This window comes from Engraulis encrasicolus, chromosome 10 (assembly GCF_034702125.1).
Source record: "Engraulis encrasicolus isolate BLACKSEA-1 chromosome 10, IST_EnEncr_1.0, whole genome shotgun sequence".
Lineage (NCBI taxonomy): Eukaryota > Metazoa > Chordata > Actinopteri > Clupeiformes > Engraulidae > Engraulis > Engraulis encrasicolus.
In genome coordinates this window covers 51144831-51164196 of record NC_085866.1, presented here as the reverse complement: position 1 = coordinate 51164196, position 19366 = coordinate 51144831, and the positions used below count along the sequence as shown (strand labels likewise).

Sequence of the window (19366 nt, the reverse complement as noted above, 5' to 3'; positions counted from 1 at the left end):
GTCTCCGTAACTTACAAGCAACATCAGCTAGCCTAAATGAACACAGTCTATGCTTCAGCCACGGTTGTTTGGCTATATTATTTGAACAGCCGGCAACACAACACATTTTCGGCCTGTGAGCGTGAACATGTCCTTGTCTTTCGTTTATTCTTTCCGAACAGCACCAATTGACTTGCATTGGCTTTCCCCCCAGTGTTTTCCCCCCAAAAAGGGCATAATGCACATGGCACACATCACGCCACATAGCTCTCAGAACGCAGTCTTGACAAGTGGACCTATCTTATGAAATACCGTCATGAACCTATTGATGCTGAGTGTATTCAAAGTAGCAGACAAATATCCCACAGATCATCCATTACACTCACAAAGCGTGAGCAATAAAAATGTGTAGAAGTGTAATGGACAGTGTGACGATATTTGTGACTACTTTGAACTACTGGATACATCCAACACACCGTTCAAATTGAGGTGTGCAAAAGTGTCTTATGGTGAATCGATGCTCAGTGTATTGAAGTCTGAGACCAAGCAAACAAAACGTATAATTACAAGCCCAAATTTTTATCTGTTGTGAAATAGGAACCAAATGAAACGTTAGGGAGGAAGAGGTCCAGGCTATCTGATCAAGGCTTTGGTGCCTCAACTCCTCTGTTGAACAGGTGCAGAGTGCAGAGCAGCCCATGTTAGCTAACCGTAGGCTATGTATTTTAGCAGTAAGTCTTCAGCTGCTTTGGAACAGTCCCATAGCCAGATGGAGGTGCAAGGTAGACCCGCAGAGGGGGGTGGCTGGGCTTGGAGACAAACGGGTATGCTGTCCCGGGCTCAAGGAGATAGGGGGCTACGAATTGGGTCGCCATTGCATTGTAAATATTGGGGTAGCAGCAGCCACCAAAGCATGCTTTCCATGGAATTAATAAGCACGGGTGAAGCTCAACAACTCCCAAATGATGTGAAGTAGAGTTGATTAGTTCTACGCACCTCAAAGGCTGTTATGGTGCCATACAGTCACTCAAAAATGTATGAAAAAATTATCCTTATTAATTTTTGTGGAATTGGGAGGTTGTCTTGTATTGCTTAATGGAAAGTGTGGATGAAAACTAGAGCAGAAAAGCTGCTGTTAACTCAACCTCTGTTTTAGTTTTCATTGGCAATAGACAGGTAACTGTGGATAACCTTTATACCAACATTTTAGAACTGATGTTGGATAATTGGAATTAATCCATATCCCATCAGCCAATCAAAAAATTGTGAGGATAGTATGCAGAGTGCAGGCTACCCAGCAACACATTAGCAACAAACTTTTGTTAATGGATATTTGTATAATTTATAATGTTGAATAATTGTATTGTTAAGCACTTTAACTTCCTCTACAACAAAATCTGACATTACAATTGATACAATTAACTTCTGAAGTGTAAGGTGCGAAGTAGAGTTTGTTTGTATTCATGCCACTTTCACTATTTTCAGGGTGCAAAAGACAGACTGAGGTCTGAGCACTGGGTGCACAGTCTAAAAGTGCTCTGCTGTTATTAGCTGATCTAATCACAAGAGTATTTTTGGACATCATGTGCAAGAAACAAAGCAAAGGGTGCCAGCTCCTGTTCCCTTTATGAGCCAGGTGGCAGATTGCTCGTGCAGTATGAGGCCGGATTTCCCAGGACACGGGACAGGACCAGGGCCGTAACCAGACATTTTCAAATACCGAGGTCAAATACTGCGTGCTGTACTGCATACTGTACATTTAGAATGCTTCAAACACTTCAGTCAAACTCTTACGTTTGTTTTCATTAATCACTGTCTTGAGGAGAAATGGGGGTGGCGTATATAAACTGAATTTATCATTGTTGATCATATATCGTTTTTTATCAATAGGTAAATTACTGATTGCTGAAAAAAAAACTGAGGACATGACCTCTGTGTCCTCAATTGTAGTTACGGCCATGGACAGGACATCAGTTTTTCTCTGCAGAGAGAGAGAGGGCTGATCTGCTTGTGTGCACTACAGAGCCCAAGTTGCAAGTGCAGGTACAATCGGTTATTTTAAGGTCCCTTTTACAAACCTATAGGCGCAGTTTCGCAAAGTATGTAACAGCATGAACCATTATGTACTTGCACTGAATGTTAGTAATGGTTATATAGGACAGCTTTTGCCGGGCCTGGGACAAAGTAATCTGAAAGCCAAGGGCTCCCCACCCAATACTTATAATGTAATGAACACTGCATAGAAATACTGGTGCCGATTTTTATTGTCACGTATTTAATATTAAAATGTAAGTGCGGTACATGATGGCAATGTTTCATTTGCATTGCACACATTTTCAATACTATGGAAGTTTGTGTTTGTGCTGTTTCTACAGAGACCTACCTATGTGTGTGCAGGACCCTGCATTGCACACAGCCAAAGAGCAGCTAGAGACAGACCTAAGATGTCTGTCGTCACTACCTAAGTTGTAAGTGCAGTGCGAACACAGCTTTTTTTTGCATTACTTTTTATGCCCGCGGCATGTATGAAACAAGACCCCATTCATAAAGCCCAGATGGCATGCACATTGTACCTATAGCACACCTGAGAGACACCTGAGACACACCTTAGATAGCAAAGAGCCAGCATGAAGATGCCCAAAATCCATTAAACACTAAATCCCTTTAACACCGTGACCTAATACGCCCAAAAGGCATTAAACGCTAAATCCCTTTAACACCTAACACGCCCAAAATCCATTAAACCGAACATCGAAATGAAACTCAATGAACTCAGAAATGTGACACAGTTGACATGTTTACATTATGGCACGTGTGACACGTGCACTAACTCACCAACTGTAACCAAATGCAAACACTCATAGCCTCGTTACAAGGTCATCCACCCACAAAGCTCAAGTGGTGCACTTTTGCAAGTTTGAGATCTGACAGGGGGGTTAAGCTCTGAATGGGCCCTATCAAACAGTGTGACCTCACTGTTGGATTGGCCATAGAGGGCATACAGGCCAATTGCCCAGTGGACTGTTGATCATTTTGGCCTGGCCATTTGACACTTCGAAATCGTCAGATATACACAGTAAATACATTTTTTTGGGCTGTTGCCCTTTTGTGTTACAAAATCCTGACACCAACAATTCCTGACACGACAAGTAGGTGGATGGGCATATAAAAGGAACTGTAAGACATCCATCCATCACAATGACTGAGATACCCTTAACATGATACATCCACCTGGTTATATGCGATGAGCTTAATAAAAGCTGAGAAGCTTGTTGCGTGTGGTGGTGTGCACTGTAAGCACAGTGATAAATGGGCAATGGGACTTTTACAATGCAGCCTTGGCCTGATTCACAATGCGTGCATTGCATTCAAATAATAGCTAGGCATACAATGCCTCACCTGTGTGATTGAGACATAGCCTTCAGAAAAATGTGAAATGAGCTTCTCTGCATGCTTATTGATTGAATTTGAAATCCCAGTTAGACAAATCCTTTTTTATTATTAAATAAAACATCAATAAACACTCCGTCCACTGCATTGTTGTACAGCAACATTATTTTGTTGTTTTTACACCTGGAATGAATTCAAAAAAACTTTCAGACAGCCAAAGGTTGTGTTTTTTTTCTTTGCTCAGAACATCAATGCCCAAGTGCGTAAATACTTTTAAGACACTAAAATCTCTTTGTTGGCATCATTTCATTATTTTATACATCTCTACTATTGCTTGGTTGAGTTCCCGAATCTCCATCTACATGCCTTATGTGAACCAGATGGAGGTTGTCAAGTCTTAATATGGCACCTTGTTAAAATGAGAATGAGAGGCACTCTCTCATCGATAATGTTGACAGCTGAGAAAGTCAGTAAGGCTTACAAAAAAGAGAAAAGACAGTTGGAGAACACACCCTTCAAAGCCACAAAAAGCACTGAGGGGCAATGTGTTACAGTGGGTTTCTTTAACAGAAGTTGTAGATCACTATGTGGGATATGGCTTTAGAGCAGTGATGATGGGCAACCTGGATTCAAACGCTACATTCCAGGAGCACATATTCCAAATGACCTGTGCAATTACCTGTGCAATTAGGGCAATTGGACAGATAAAACCTATGGCTATGGCACCGTGCCAAAAATCCGGGGAGACGGATTCGATTCTGAAACAAGGTAGATTCCCATTCCTGCCCCTGTTATTCTGGAATATGTGGCACTGGATTTTAGCTCCTGAATCCAAGTAACCCATCGCTGCTGTGGAGGGGGTCGTAGTTGTACGGTACCGCTGGTCCACTAGTAGGTGATACACCTGCTGTAGTAGCTGAAGATGATGCGGTCTATCCACCGGCGGTATCGTGAGACGGCCGTGTAGACTCCCGGGTACCTGGGGTCCGCACAGCCCTCGCCCCAGGACACGATGCCATAGACGCGGCCCTCGCACACCAGCGCACCTCCAGAATCACCCTGTCATGCAAAACAACACCAACAAGTGGCAACACTGCTCATCTGTTTTCATCTCAATTGTGACAAGCACACACTAACGCATATACTGTAGTAGATGCACACGTGCACACGCACGCACACACACGTCTGTTTTGCTACTCTTTAGTTTTTCAACACTGGCGTCAGGACCCTGTGTGGGATTGCCTGGAATTCAAATGGGGTGGCCTGAAATGTCTAGGTGTGAAAAAAAGAATACTGATATTTCATTATATGAATATTCATTATTAATGTAACATAACTATTCAATATTCTGTTTAAATACCATTTACAATCTTAACAATCTTCAGTCATGTTTACATTGTTGTTGTGAAAAAAAAATGTGTATCGGGTCGCCGGAAATTTGGGATATCAAAATGGGTTCTCGTACCAAACAAGGTTGGGAACAACCTCTCATTGACTTCCATTATAATAAAATTATTATATATTATAATAAGGCTAAACTCTGCCCACACCAAACATATCCTTAGATGCAATGTTTTTGTCATAAACAATGACCATGAAAACACTGTTAATCGTTGTGAGGACAAACATAATGTCCTCACAAGAATACAATACCAAAACACACGCATGCACACATCCACACACGCACGCACACAGAACACAGAAGTCCCCTTCTAACTAAAAGGTCAGCACATGCACACGCACCCTGACGCACAAAAAAACATACACAATATCACACTCAACTTTTGACAAACACTAACACATCACTAAACACACATTCACTATCTCTCTCTCTTTCTCTCTCTCTCTCACACACACACACACACACACACACACACACACACACACACACACACACACACACACACACACACACACACACACACACACACATTTGTTGGCTCTTTGCTACGACTTCATTTGATAGTACGTAGGTCCTCCATTAGCCTCCGCCCTCTGGCCTCCCTCACCTTGCAGGCGTCCTTGCCGCACACAGACACAGACACAGACACACGCACACACACACCCACATATACACCCACACCCACACCCACACACACACACACACACACACACACAGACACATATACAAACACAAACACACTCACACACGCACTCACTCACGTACAAACACACTCACGTACAAACACACACAAACACACACACACACACACACACACACACACACACACACACACACACACACACACACACACACACACACACACACACACACACACACACACACACACACACACACACACACCTCTGGCCTCCCTCACCTTGCCGCATGCTCACACACACACACACACTCACACTAACATACACACGCACGCACGCACGCACGCACGCACGCACGCACGCACGCACACAAACACACACAGACACACACACACACACACCCTGCTGGCCTCTCTCACCTTGCATGCGTCTTTGCCCCCTGCGCTGTACCCAGCACAGATCATGTTGGCGGTGATCCTGCCGTTGAAGGAGTCGCTGGCGTTGCAGCGTTCGCTGGAGACGATGGGCAGCTTGACGGTGCGCAGGGTGGAGGGGATGCCGCCCCCGTCGGGGCTCGTCCTGCCCCAGCCCGATACGCGGCACACGCGGCCCTCCGCCACCGACGAGTTGTGACGGGGGAGAGAGGCGATGGACACGTAGCTGTTCAGCGACACAGGACCTCGAAGCTGTATGGTGAGAGGAGAGGAGAGGAGAGGAGAGGAGAGAACATACATAGTGTCAAGTAAAGGAGTGTCAAGCAAAGTAGACTTTATGAACACGCACAGTAGTTGTTCAGTATTACCAGATCACGAATATGAATGGAGAGAGGAGAGGGGAGAACATAGTGTCAACTAAAGTAGAGTCAAGTAAAGTAGGTCTGATATTGTCATTTTAGTGTCGGAGAGAAAGGATGCAAGAGCGTAGAGTTCAAGTTAAGTAGGCATTATGTCATTTCAGCGAGGAGATGGACACATACATGTAGCTGTTGAGCACCACCGGACCTCAAAGCTGCAAGCAGAGAGAGGAGAGAGAAGAGAGGGTGAAAATCAAAATCAAAATCAGAACTGGGGGACTTTCGCCCATTCAACATCCAGATTGTAAATGAGAAATTGCGCTTTTGCGAGATATTGAATTGCGAGATTTTGAAACTGCTGTTGTCAATGACGTCTTGCAACATCATCGAGGCCACAAGCACAAATCAGGACAGGAGTTAGTAAATTGGGAAGACCCCACAGAGTCAAGTAAAGTAAGATTTATGTTGTCATTTATGCCTCAAGTTGCCATAGTACATATTAGTGAAACACACTACAAGACCCAGAAGCTACAGAAGAGAGAGGAGAAAGGGCAAGGGAGCACAGAGTCAAGTCAAGTAGACTTAGTTTTTATGGAGGGGACACTACCCAACCCAGAAGCTGCGATGAGGATTGAGGAGAGCGGAGGAGAGAGCATGCCGCATACAGTAGTGAGAGGCACTACCAAACCCGATGTTGGGACCAGAGAGAGGAGAGAGGGTGAGTAAATATAGTGTCAAGTAAAGTTAGATTTAATGCAGCCATTTTAGTTTCAGGTTATCATAGTAGATTCCTGTAACTGTACAGTAGTGAGAAGCATTACCAGAGACCAAAGCTTTATGGAGAGAGAGGAGAAGGGAAGGAGTAAGAGTAACGATGTGGGTTGTCATTTCAGCTTTATGTTGTCATAGTGAGAAGGTGAGAACCAATGCAGAGATGGGTCAGACAGTGCAAGTCAAGTGAAACACTGTAGGTTTTAAAGGTTTTATATTGGAGAGTACATAGTGAGACAAAACCAACGTTTCATAGAGAGCAATCACTGTGCAATACTTACATACTGTATGATACGCACGCACGCACGCACACAAACACACACACACACACACACACACACACACACACACACACACACACACACACGCACACACACACACAAAGGAGCATGACTAGCAAAAGGGCTCTGACAGCACTAAGAACATTAGAAGCACAGAAAAGTAAAGAAGTAGAACGAAGTTCTCGCCTATTCTGGAATGCAATAGCTGTGCAAAGTTACTGCAGCAGACCCATGTTTACCAATGAGGACTTGTACCAAAGAATACAGATGTCTTTTCAAGGCTACTGGCAGTTTTGTGGGGAAAAAATAAACGTTTCGCTCACATTTTCACACCCAAGCCCTATCAGATTTAAGTGTTCTACGTCAGGACTGCATCTCAGATGACTGCAGGGTGTCTAACTTCAAGAAGGAAATGAGATATGAGATGTTTTCATGATTTATTAGAACCAGTCACATTTTCCTTGAGATGAATACTCCACAGAAAAAAAATGCCTATGTATGAGTCAAAGATGTCTTCAGGCTAGTTTTCCAGAGTCTGAGAAGCCTGACGAGTACCATGTCTTGTGGTTGGTTAAAGTAAAGTAAGCCAGTAATAATCTGTGTCGAATATCAACTTTGCAGTGGTCTGCACACAAAGTCTTGAGGTTGGATGAAACAGACATTTGGAGAAAAAGCACTACTGATGCACAGTATTTGTTATCCTATTAAGCACACTGCAATATCCATATGTCAATCTAACAGTTAAGTATTTTGCGCTAGCCAGCTGTGACACCGGGTCATCAATATGTCATGAACATGCCAACCATGATCGCCCAACACAATTAATGATTGATGATTTATAAAAGGGCAAAACTTAAGGGGACAGCTTTTAACAGCCATTATGCTCTGGACACTGAAGTGATGATTACACAGATGAGTAATCGCAAGACACATTTAGCAGATCAAACAGAGGAATATTTAATGAATGAAATCATCTTGTATTTGCTTTTGATGTTGGCTTGATTATGTCCTCTTTTGAAAGTCACTTTGGTTATAAAGCGTCTGCCAAATGCATTGTAATGTAATGTAATGTAATGAATGACACAATTGCTGCTCCATAACATGCACTCTGTATGCATCACATTTGTAGCCCTATCATGCAGATGGGATTGTGATCGCCAGCGATCTCATTCACTAGACTAATGGTTGAGCTGGCCTATCCCCAGGCCAGACTCTTGACATGATCTGTATGTGTGTGTGTGTGTGTGTGTGTGTGTGCTCTGAAATAAAAAAAAAAAACCTAACTAACCATTCTTTGCATCTGCACTGTATATGTAGTGATATTGGCTATGATTATGTCCTCTTTTGAAAGTCGCTTTGGTTATAAAGCGTCTGCCAAATGCAATGTAATGTAATGTAATGTCATGTAATATTTGCTGGAAAAGCGTAACTATATCATAACAACATTGCTTTGACATTGCCAAGGGTCTTCAGTAAACGATCGAAACATGGTCATTATCATTTTGGTGGCAATAAGTTCAAAACATAGGCTGTGGATTAAAGGGTTAATCCATCGTCTATGTATAAAAAAAAAAAACATATGAAGCAATTGAACATCTTACTTTAATGAGCATGATGTCGTTGTTGTGTGTGCTCTTGTTGTAGTCTGGGTGAGGAATGACGATGTGCGGTCTGTAGAACTGCTCGGTGCCCTCGTACATGCTGAGGGAGTAGTCTCCAGCTATGATGTACATGTACTCCGCCCTGGAAGAGGCAAAACACCAGAAGGAAATGAGACCGCTTTAAAAAAAAAAAATACACGAAAAACACGAATAATAATGTAGATGCACCTTTGAGAACACTGAAGGACATCATTCTAAACAAAGGTAACAAATAAACCAAATGCAATACGTAATAAAACAACAATAAATCAGAAGTCAGGACACAGTGAAATACAGAGAAAAAGTAAACACAAGAAAGGAACAAGAAACACAGTACAGTCATGGTGACTATGCTAACTGGAACAGGTATTGAGTATTGAGCCTGGATTTCAAGAGGGCAAGAGAGTCAATGTCACGGATGTCTGGCGGAGTGACTTCCAGAGTTGTGGAGCAGAGTGAACAGTGAAAGGCTCTATTCTCCACAGTACTAAACAGGGAATCCGACAGACGGGACAAAGGGGCCAGTCATCCCAGGCCCAGGGAGAGGGAGGCCCAGAATTAGGTGCCCATTACATTGTATGTATTGACTGGGGGTGGGGGACTTTCAGATTAACTTTGTCCCGGGCCCGTATAAAGCTGTCAGCAGCCCTGGTACCAAGGCAAGCGGCGGGGATGGTGAGGGAGATCAGAGGGAGTAGGAGTAGGTTGCAATGGGAAGAAGATTGGATATGGATGGGCAAGGTTGCAGATGCCCTTGAAAGTGTGGAGGAGGATTTTAAAGCAGCCGACTGTTTGTCTCCACATACAGTGCATAAATAATTCATGTTGTAGGTAAATAGCATTGATCTGTTTTCTGATCTGTTTCTTTAAACACCTCCTCAGAAACAATGAAAAAAAACCATTATGATGTTTCATCTTAAAAAAAGCAATTTAGTTTTTTTTGCATCTCCATTATTATGGGACCGCAAATATGTGACAGGAAAGTAGCGAGGACAGGGAGATGGACAGGACTGGGAAATGACCCAGGCCAGAACCAAACCCAGGTACATGGCGCAGGTGTACCACATAGTATGGTCATCACCTGTCAACCTGGTTGCTAATGGTCTGTCCCGGAAAAATAAATTCCTTGACGCTGAATGAAGGACACCAGGGGCGTTGTACAGGGGGGTAAAGTGTGACTGAGTTACCAGGGGGCCCATGTACTGTAGGGGGCCCACACAGTGTCTGATTTATGTAGATATATCGCTGGGGGGGTCCATTGGAGCGGACTGTACACAGGGCCCACAATTTGCTGCTACGCCCCTGAAGGACACCATTGCGTACAAAGGTCGATTGAGTTTGAAATGTCCAGGTGTTTTGTCAGACAGAGGTAGCAACCCCATCTCCTCACGGTATGCCACATTGTTGAGTTGGATGCAAATTTGAGTTATATTAGACTACACTTGACTTGGCTTAAAACAATACCAAGTAATATTAATTTTCTGCCTGTAGGTTAGAAACGGACTTGACTCCCATAAAGAATCACAGAGAGATATTCCAGTCCTCTACACTTGTGTGGTTACATACATCTCATGGAAACAGGCAAATCAAATTAAACCAGTTAAACTGGCAATGTGTCCAAATCTATCAAAATTACTTATTGTGGCCCTATATTCAAAGGTGAGGTTGTAAAACCTGCAAGAGGAGAAATATGATACACCTAAACGTTTCAAAGTCTAAATCATACTACATACAACTGTTAACATAGGGCCACTGGAATGGCCGATTGGAATTCGCCCTTTGGAATGGATTTATTTGATTCAAACTTGTCAGTCATTTAGCCATTTGGCCATTTTGATACTTAAACAGTGAATATGAACTTCAAAAACAGTTGTGTAGTCACAGTATCTTGGCTGATAACATCTCCATCCATCTCCACTCCTTCCAACATCTCCATCCATTTTGCTCCAAAGTATATAATGTATCCACAATCAATCCAGAAACCATCCTGCATGGTAGACCCTTACCAGACACCGTCCAACCACTGAGACGTCGTAATAGTCACTGAAAAAAACCTTCACTACCATAGTACTACACCACTGTGACAGTGCACAGGACCTTTAGTAATATGTTACGACTTGGTCATTACCATTTTGGTAACAGTTAATTTATAACAGGGCAAGGTCTAGCTAAAACTAGATCTCACACATTTCAGACTTTCTCCTTTCAGATAAGGTCATAATTGAGGAAGACCAGGTATGCAGGCATTCCACAGTGGAGTCCATGTTGCATTCCTCTGAGATGTGTTTGACTGGCCCTGGAACAGCATTTGGTCCTGAGGCCATTTAGGCCTAGCCTGGCCACGCCATCCTGTGTACTCCACCCAAAGATTTGGTTCCGCACCTTGTCTGGCAAAAGCCTCCCAGCTCGGTTTGCTCACTGTTTAGCCAAGCAGCAAACAGTTGAGAGTGGTGATGCAGAACTCACCTGCAAAGTCCATTACCGATTGGTTAAGGTAACTATATTCAGACTTTTGTTTTGTTATTTGTACGCTTTTGCGACGCTATATCGTAACAGTCACGCTAATAAAGCACAATATGGGTTTTAATTTGAATTCGGAACACCAATGAATTTAAATGGCAGAGTAAGATCAGACCATCTCCCAGCCTCCATAGAGACGGATTCCTCTTGGCTTTTGCCAGACGGTATTTGATTGAGGGTGGTTATTATTGCCTATTTCCTTAATTTCCTCATTGTTTATCCCTGTGTCTAACAGTTTGGTCATTCACTTGCTTTGCTTATTTGAAGATAAGAAAAAACTTTGCTTTCATTTATCTTGAGGGAGGAATGTTGAATTTGAGTGGTATATCCTGCTGCATTTTGCAGCTGACCAACAACTGATTGACCATACTGTTGTTAACTTTTGCCTATTCCTGTGTTCCAATCAATTGGGCCCTGGAATGTGGCATGTTTACGGTTACTTTGCTGATATCTGGAGAGCTCAGAGTGAGAGCCTCTGCTGTTGAAGGCCATTGTGCCAGGGCACAGTGTGCTCGCGCCTAACTTTCCAGATAGCAGACACATCTAGGCTGTGTGTTATCCTTAGTGATAGGTGTTTTTATGATTCGTCACCCCTGGAGACATGGAGACGACATCTTCCCTAACTAAGATCATACTTGCATACGTGTAACCTGCTGACATGAGGAAGACGGTATAAAAACCGTTGCCACCATTTTGTCAGCTGTCGGTCGATTTGCCTGTCATTCGCCAGAGATAAGATGCTGCCTAGATAGTGAGACACAGTGAGACTTTGTCTCATTTTTATTTCTTGTTGTTAACCTTTATTTTTCTTCACTTTAACTTCTTTTCTTTCCTTCTTATTCTTTTTGTAATCTCACTTTTTCTATAATGAATTGTATCCTGATCGATCCTTTTAACTACGAAGTCAGGACTTGTTTTATTTTTGCAAGTGAGTCAACTAAAACACAACGCAGAGCATTCATCCTTCAATTTTTATTGGAGAAGAGAATTTTGGAAACGTCCAAAATCTAACAGACGGAGTCAACAGTGGCTTTCGCCTAGGCTAATTCAGGCCAGACAGTCACATTTAGGTCCATGAATCCAAAAGGCACAAAGGACAGTCTTTTGCTGGGACTGAAAAACAGCCTGGACATTTCTGGAATAGACCAGCCCCTCGCTTTTGTACGATATTATTATTTTTTTAAACTATGATTAGCTTGGTCCACTGTCTATATTAAAGATGGACCAATAGGTTGGTCTCTCAGGAAAAAAACAAAGAGAAGAAAACAAGCTAAAAAAAACAGCCTCAGCCCCTGAGGACTCTTTGCCCACCGGGAAAATGTCCTGTATGCCAGACTACTAGTCCAACCTTGGTCTTTTGTGATATTACAGGAATGAAGTCATCAGTTTCATGCCCTTTCCCAGACGTTGATCATCTGATACCTCCAATCCAAACAGTGGCTCGTCCAAAATCACCATCCAAGTTTCGTACCAAGGTTCCCTCAAAAGGGTGGCCTATTTCAACTGCCATCTCCTCTGTTATAATACCCAGTTCCACTTGAGGAATAAAGAATCTGAACCGTGCTATTGAGGATGATCCCACATAACAATTACACAATAATTCATGCACAAGGAAATGGTTGATTATGATTGTGCCAGGGAGAATGTGGTTATAAAACAGGGCCGTTCAATGGATGGGTGTAACAGTCCTGTGGAAATGAGTCCTCCAAGGTGTCTCCAAGTGTGCGACCCCCACCAACAGAACATGGAGCCTCCATGACCCCTTTTCCTGGAATTCTGGAATTTCCTGGATTTTTTTTTCTCTTCTCTTCACATAGTATTCCTTTACATCCAGAGGAGCATTGTGACGTGAAGAAAGCAGTTTTAAAGAAAATCTTGCGGTGCCTAAGGACACATATAGGGCTGGCTGAATAGAGGGAAGGAGGTCAACACGTCATCTTACCCTACATCACAGTGTGCGGCTGTTAGGACCCAATACTTGTTGATTAACGTGCCGCCACAGAAGTGCTGCCCTGAGGTGCTCTGTATGGACACCATGTACTTGATGGAGTTGGGTGGGGGAGCGTAGCCGCCGATGATGCGACTCTGGATGAAGTCTTGGCCTGTGTGTGGAATTGACAAACAAAAAAGTGCTCTTAAATTGGCTGAAGCATGTACTGTATGTACTTGATGGAGTTTGGCGGGGGAGCACAGGCTCCCATGATGTGACTCTGAATTAAGTTTTGGCCTGTGTATGGGAGTGCCAAATAAAAAAAGTGAGAGGTTACGGTACAGTTAAAACTAAATGTAAAGTCTTGGCCTGTATGTGGGATTGACAAAGAAAAAACTCACTAATTTACAAATGTTCAGTCATATTTGTGTCCCTGTGTCCCTACTGTCCCTGGGTGTGATGCAGTCCTGAGAAATGTAATGTTTAAATTCATGTGCCGACTGGACTGCTCCCAAAATGGTATAATTGACTCTCTAGTAAATCCAGCCAAGAGCTCTGTTAGGTTCTTTTCTAAGCTTAGGTTCTTTTAAACTCAGTTTTACAGAGGTTTTGTGTGTGTGTGTTTTTTATGTCAGATCTTACTGTTTAGTGCTGGTTGGTCTGTCTTACTTGTTAGTCTTGTCCAGTGTCTTTTATTTATTTTATTTTTTTGCCCCTATGTCTGATATGTCTTATATCCTTACGTGTGTGTTTTTTTTTTTTTTTTCTGTTTTTATGTCATAATATGCATGTGCCTCCACTGTCTTAATGCCGTCTTGGCCAGGACTCCCTGGAAGAAGAGGTTTCTACCTCAATGGGACCTTCCTGGTTAAATAAAGGTCCAAAAAAAAAAAAAAAAATAAAGCTTAGGCAACACTGGAGAAAGTGTTTATATGTCTGATGGTTTAAGTCTTTTCATTTCTTCCATCTTTGTATGTGTTTTATTTCACTTTTGTATTTTTTTATTTCTATGGCCCATCCACTTGAGTCTGTTACAAACAAAGAATTGAATTTTTGACTATATTTTAGCCTGTGAGTAGGACTGACAGAGAAAATATGTTCTTATGAATAGGTTGAAGCAGCACGTAAACATGACTAAAAACATTAACTCAAATTCATAAATGTTCAATCTCAAACAGTCTTCATTACTAGCCTGATTATCATCAACGTTCAAATCTCTTCGAGACTTGGTCTGACCAAGAGCATAACAATTAACATTTCCCAAACGGCATGGTTGACCCACCTCCCTTGGTTTACTTATGGTTGTTTGCTTACTGGCAAAGTGGGAGGAGTTCCCGTATTTTCTAGAATTCTACTTGCATTGCTCTTGACCTGACTAGTTGCAACGCTGCAAGCAGAGATTCTTTAAGTATAGAGATATGCCAACATAATAGGTTTCTATGGGCACCTAATGTGACCAGGTTCCGGTCTGCCTAAAGGGGCGTGTCATAATGCTCCTAGCATTGAATAGAACAGTCCTCAGGTCTGCCTAGGTCTGCCTAAAGGGGCATTTCCCCCCCAATAATAGAACCAGGAAACAATGGGCCAATGGAACCTCTCTCTCTCTACTCTCTCTGCTGCAAGTGTTGTGCCACTGGGAAGGCACAGCCTGGCTAGTTCATTACAACATTACTTGTGCACCATTACTGCACACTGTGATTAAGAAGAGTATATATTTCAATTAGACTTTTATTTTATCGTTTCAGCTTTTAATTCATCTACATACATCAACATGTAATATTATGTTCTGGCACTGTGGTACAGCTAAGATGCAGTGCAAGTACACAATGTGATATACTATGCTATTACCTACTTTTTTAAACTGTAGCTTCAGTATTTGAAAAACGTGTAATCTAAATCTTAATTTCTGGTGAATCAGGGACCAATGTGATGATATAAAAGGACTAGGGCTGTAACGATATACCCAACTCACGATTCGGTTCGTATCAGAACTTTTGACCTACAGTATGGTTCGATACCCCATGATTTTTAATATGTATCTTTTTGATGATAATTTATAGGTAGAATAGATTACAAGGGGTTCCCAATAATGTACAAAAAGTTTAAAAATAATAATGACATTGATTTGAAGTTTGGAAGCACAACCACGTCATATCATGTGATTGTTTTCTGGACTGAAGGGTAACAGAACTTTTAAGGGGCATACTGTATGGCGATACTGCCTTGTTGCATCACGATTAGGGCTGTAACGATACACTCAACACATGATTCGGTTCGCATCAAGAGCTTTTACCTACAGTTCGATACACCCCACGATTTCACATTTGCCAACATAACAAAATAAAATTATGAATAAAAACTATGATAGTTTGCAGGTAGAATAGGTTACAAGAGGTAACTGATCATTTTATGGGATTTGAAGCTTAGAAGCACTATCACTTCATATCATATGGTTGTTTTCTGCACTGATAGATAAGAAAACTTTGAAAGGGTGTATCACGATACTGCCTCCTTGTATCGCAATACAATATCGTGACTCTGTGTATCACGATTTCTCGATACAATATCGTTACAGTCCTAATCACGATACAGTATCATGACTGTGTATCACGATTTCTCGATCCGATACAATATCGTTACAGCCCTAAAAAGTAGATATTGATGGTAAGTAAGAACATTTTATGTGGAATCTGCATATAGTACTAACCTTTGATCCAAAGCAATGGTTAGATTATTATTGTATTTTACGGATCAATTTCTGTATAATCTGTCTAATTTGGTCATCATTTGTATTATATCCTGTACAGAATTAGCACAGGATACATTGGATTAGCATCATGGTCAATTATTCAATTGTCCATCACATTATGTCCACAATCGTAAAGATCCAGGAAAATGTTCAAAAAGGGATGGAACCCTTTTAATGAGAAAACATGTTGCATAAAACCTGTACATGTATGTTCATGGTGTAAAATGATCCATGCAGCACACAATGCCTTATTCTTTTCTTTAAATCAAATCCTTCAATTGTTTTTATTGTTTGGTTGTTCAATTGATCTTTCACTTTTTTCCCAGTGCATTCACTGCACATCGGTCTAATCTGTGTTGTTGAATGTACTGCATTGTCTGCTTAAATACTCATGTCTATAGAGTGTCCCTCCCTATCTCCTACTCCATCTGGGAGAGATGTCTGGCAAAGATGTCCTCTGAGGTTTCGAAAGCATCAATGACAACGCCAGTCTCTGCCCCCCTTCAACAATAAGGCTCAAAGGTGATCGTTTTTGTTCATTCGTGATGGCGGGGGTAAATGAAGAGGGAAGTGTTGACTGGAAAAAGAGGGGGTGCCCCTATCAATGACATCCCCGCCTGGCCTGTCCACAAGGACACTGATGCTCTCGTGACAGCCTCATCTCCTCTTATTTATGCCCTCACCGCAGGTAATCCTATACAATATGACTTTGCAGTCAGTGGACGTACATGATTTAAGCAACATTACGCAACAAGTGCATCACATTGCCTCCTGAGGATCAACTTTGTGATGGAAAATTGAGCGGCTGCTGGGGATGTTTTTTGGGAAACTTTCTCAGAAAATGTGAGAATGGCCGTCACTGAAACTTGCTGAGGCTCTCATTATACATGCCATGGATGAAAAAAGTTCATTTTCTGTGTATCAACAAGTTATCAACCTGCATGGCAGGTGTGCGTGCAGAAACTCTCATTTTACAGAGTGCCGAAAGCTTCTTATACAACATTTGTTCAAGATGAAGATGCTACTGACTTAAGTGCCTATTGTGCTCTTCCTCTTCTGGGTCATTTAACCAATAAACCGTTTGTTTAACATTAAATACTTCATACTACCACACACAGAACAGATATTAACTACTAACTCAAAGCAACACAGCATAATAGTGTAACAGACACATTAATAACAAAATGGACAACAAGTTTTTAGTAAAAGTTGTGATGCAGAAGAAAAATAATAAAGGGCAAGGTACTCTTACACAGCTGTACATGACGTGTTCCAAAATAACAGTTATATTATTCATTTTTTTGTGTTCTACAGTGTTCTATAATCAGGATGAACTTTAAGATCTGTTCTCTATGATTTAAACCAAGTTTAAGAGAAGAGTTATCCATTCAGATACATACATCCAACAACTCACACTCTGAACGGAGTGTCAAAAAGTATGCCAAAACACGCCAACACAGCTGGCCAACAACACTAGAATAACCCATATGGAAAGTAAATGCCAAAAACTCATATACTTTTTCTTCAACAAAAGACTACAACACAACGTCCATCCTCCACAATAACACAACTGCGTTATCCCTTGAAGACCAGTTCTAAACGGTTCCAAACTATACACACTCAAAACAAATGACCATCAATAGGGGTGTATAAAGCAGACAAATTGAACTCTTTTAACACAACATAAAAATTGTAAAAAGGACTTACATTTCACAGCAAGCAGTTCCAACAGCAGACATTGTAACAGAGTGAGAAGAATCATAGTGCGAGACAATGCGGACCTACAGGGATCAGGCTATACTGAAAGCAAATACGTCTCTGCTGCTACCTTGATTCCTTCTGATGGGAAGAGAGCGCGCCTGAACTCTCAGGTTTCTAAGTTCCGATTTCCGTTGCCATGGACACCAGCACTGTCCCAGCGGGAGAACAATATATAATTGACGCCGAGGATGAGACCTCCACGCTTAACCCCACCCGTGACCTTATGATCTTCGCCCGCCTTCAAAGTCGCCTCTCCGGTGTCGCTCACACTACACCAAGGTGTGCCTATTGTGAGGCTAATTATGGCTCCTTTGGGAGGTTGGAACAGTCGCATATCAAGTACATTTATCCCAAACAGATTAGAGAGAAATGGAGAGCAGTGAAACTTTCACATCTGTTTTACATGGGCTCCAACAGTCTGGTGTCATCAGATAGATTGCGTACACAGGATTATCACTGACTGGATCGCCAATTTTTATATTTAGATACCAAAGACCACACTGTCACTGTGATTGTACGTGATCTGTAGCTTTATATGTGACCTCATTAAAGACTTCAGTTATATTGTGTGATTGGGGTAATCGGCCATTGTAGGCTACTCACAGATACAAGCACAAATCCTTGTAACATCTGAAGGGACAAGCAAAACAATCACACACACAGACACACACAGACACACACAGACACACACAGACACAGACACACACACAGACACACACACAGACACACACACACACACACACACACACACACACACACACACACACACACACACACACACACACACACACAGAAGCCGACGACAGGGGGGGGCAAAGGGGTCACTTGTCCTGGGCCTCGGGAGAGAGGGGGCCCAGAATTGAATCCTCATTACAAGGAGAAAATTGTATTTGCTAACTTGAACACATGGACATGTACAATGATGTATTTTCTCAATTAATATATTTAACTTTTAAGACATGGTCCCTGCTATGTGCTGTTACCAGAATGACAATGACCAAGTTATAATATTTTGTGTATATAATAATATAATATTCTGTGTAATATTGTAGTACTGCAGTAGTATGATGATAAAGTGCATGTAATAAAGGAACAGTTGACATTATTAGGCCAGCAATGCATAGTCATATCTATGGTTTCACAGCCCTTAGTAACACACCTTCAATGCCAGTAATGTGTGAGGGAATCCATGATTTACATGATCTCTCAGAATTCCGTGGAAGGGACACAGACCTTTAGGGCATAAATCTGTGTCAGTTTCACAGATTTTTTTATATATATATATTTAGGGGCTTTTATGCCTTTATTTGACAGGACAGTTGAAGATGGTGACAGGAAGCGAATGGGGCAGAGAGACAGGGGAGGATCGGGAAATTACCCCGGCCGGACTCAAACCGAGGTCCCCGAGGGTGGGCATGCAAGCCCAAATGTGGGGGGCTTAGCGCGCTGCGCCACAGTGCCCCCCAGTTTCACGTTTTTTTGCCAAAATTCTGTGTCCCTGATGACGGAATT

General features: G+C 42.1%; 1 protein-coding gene across 1 annotated transcript; it reads right to left on the bottom strand.

Moving 5' to 3' along the window:
• Nucleotides 1-3475: 3475 nt before the first annotated feature.
• zmp:0000001088 (trypsin-3) lies at nt 3476-19043 on the bottom strand. The gene is made up of 5 exons (XM_063207691.1): nt 19014-19043; nt 13357-13516; nt 8856-8997; nt 5829-6095; nt 3476-4428 (listed from the first exon to the last, which is right to left on the bottom strand). Exons 2-5 carry the CDS (start codon nt 13449-13451, stop codon nt 4258-4260), a joined length of 675 nt encoding a protein of 224 aa, XP_063063761.1. The 5' UTR covers nt 13452-13516; nt 19014-19043; the 3' UTR covers nt 3476-4257.
• Nucleotides 19044-19366: the final 323 nt, after the last annotated feature.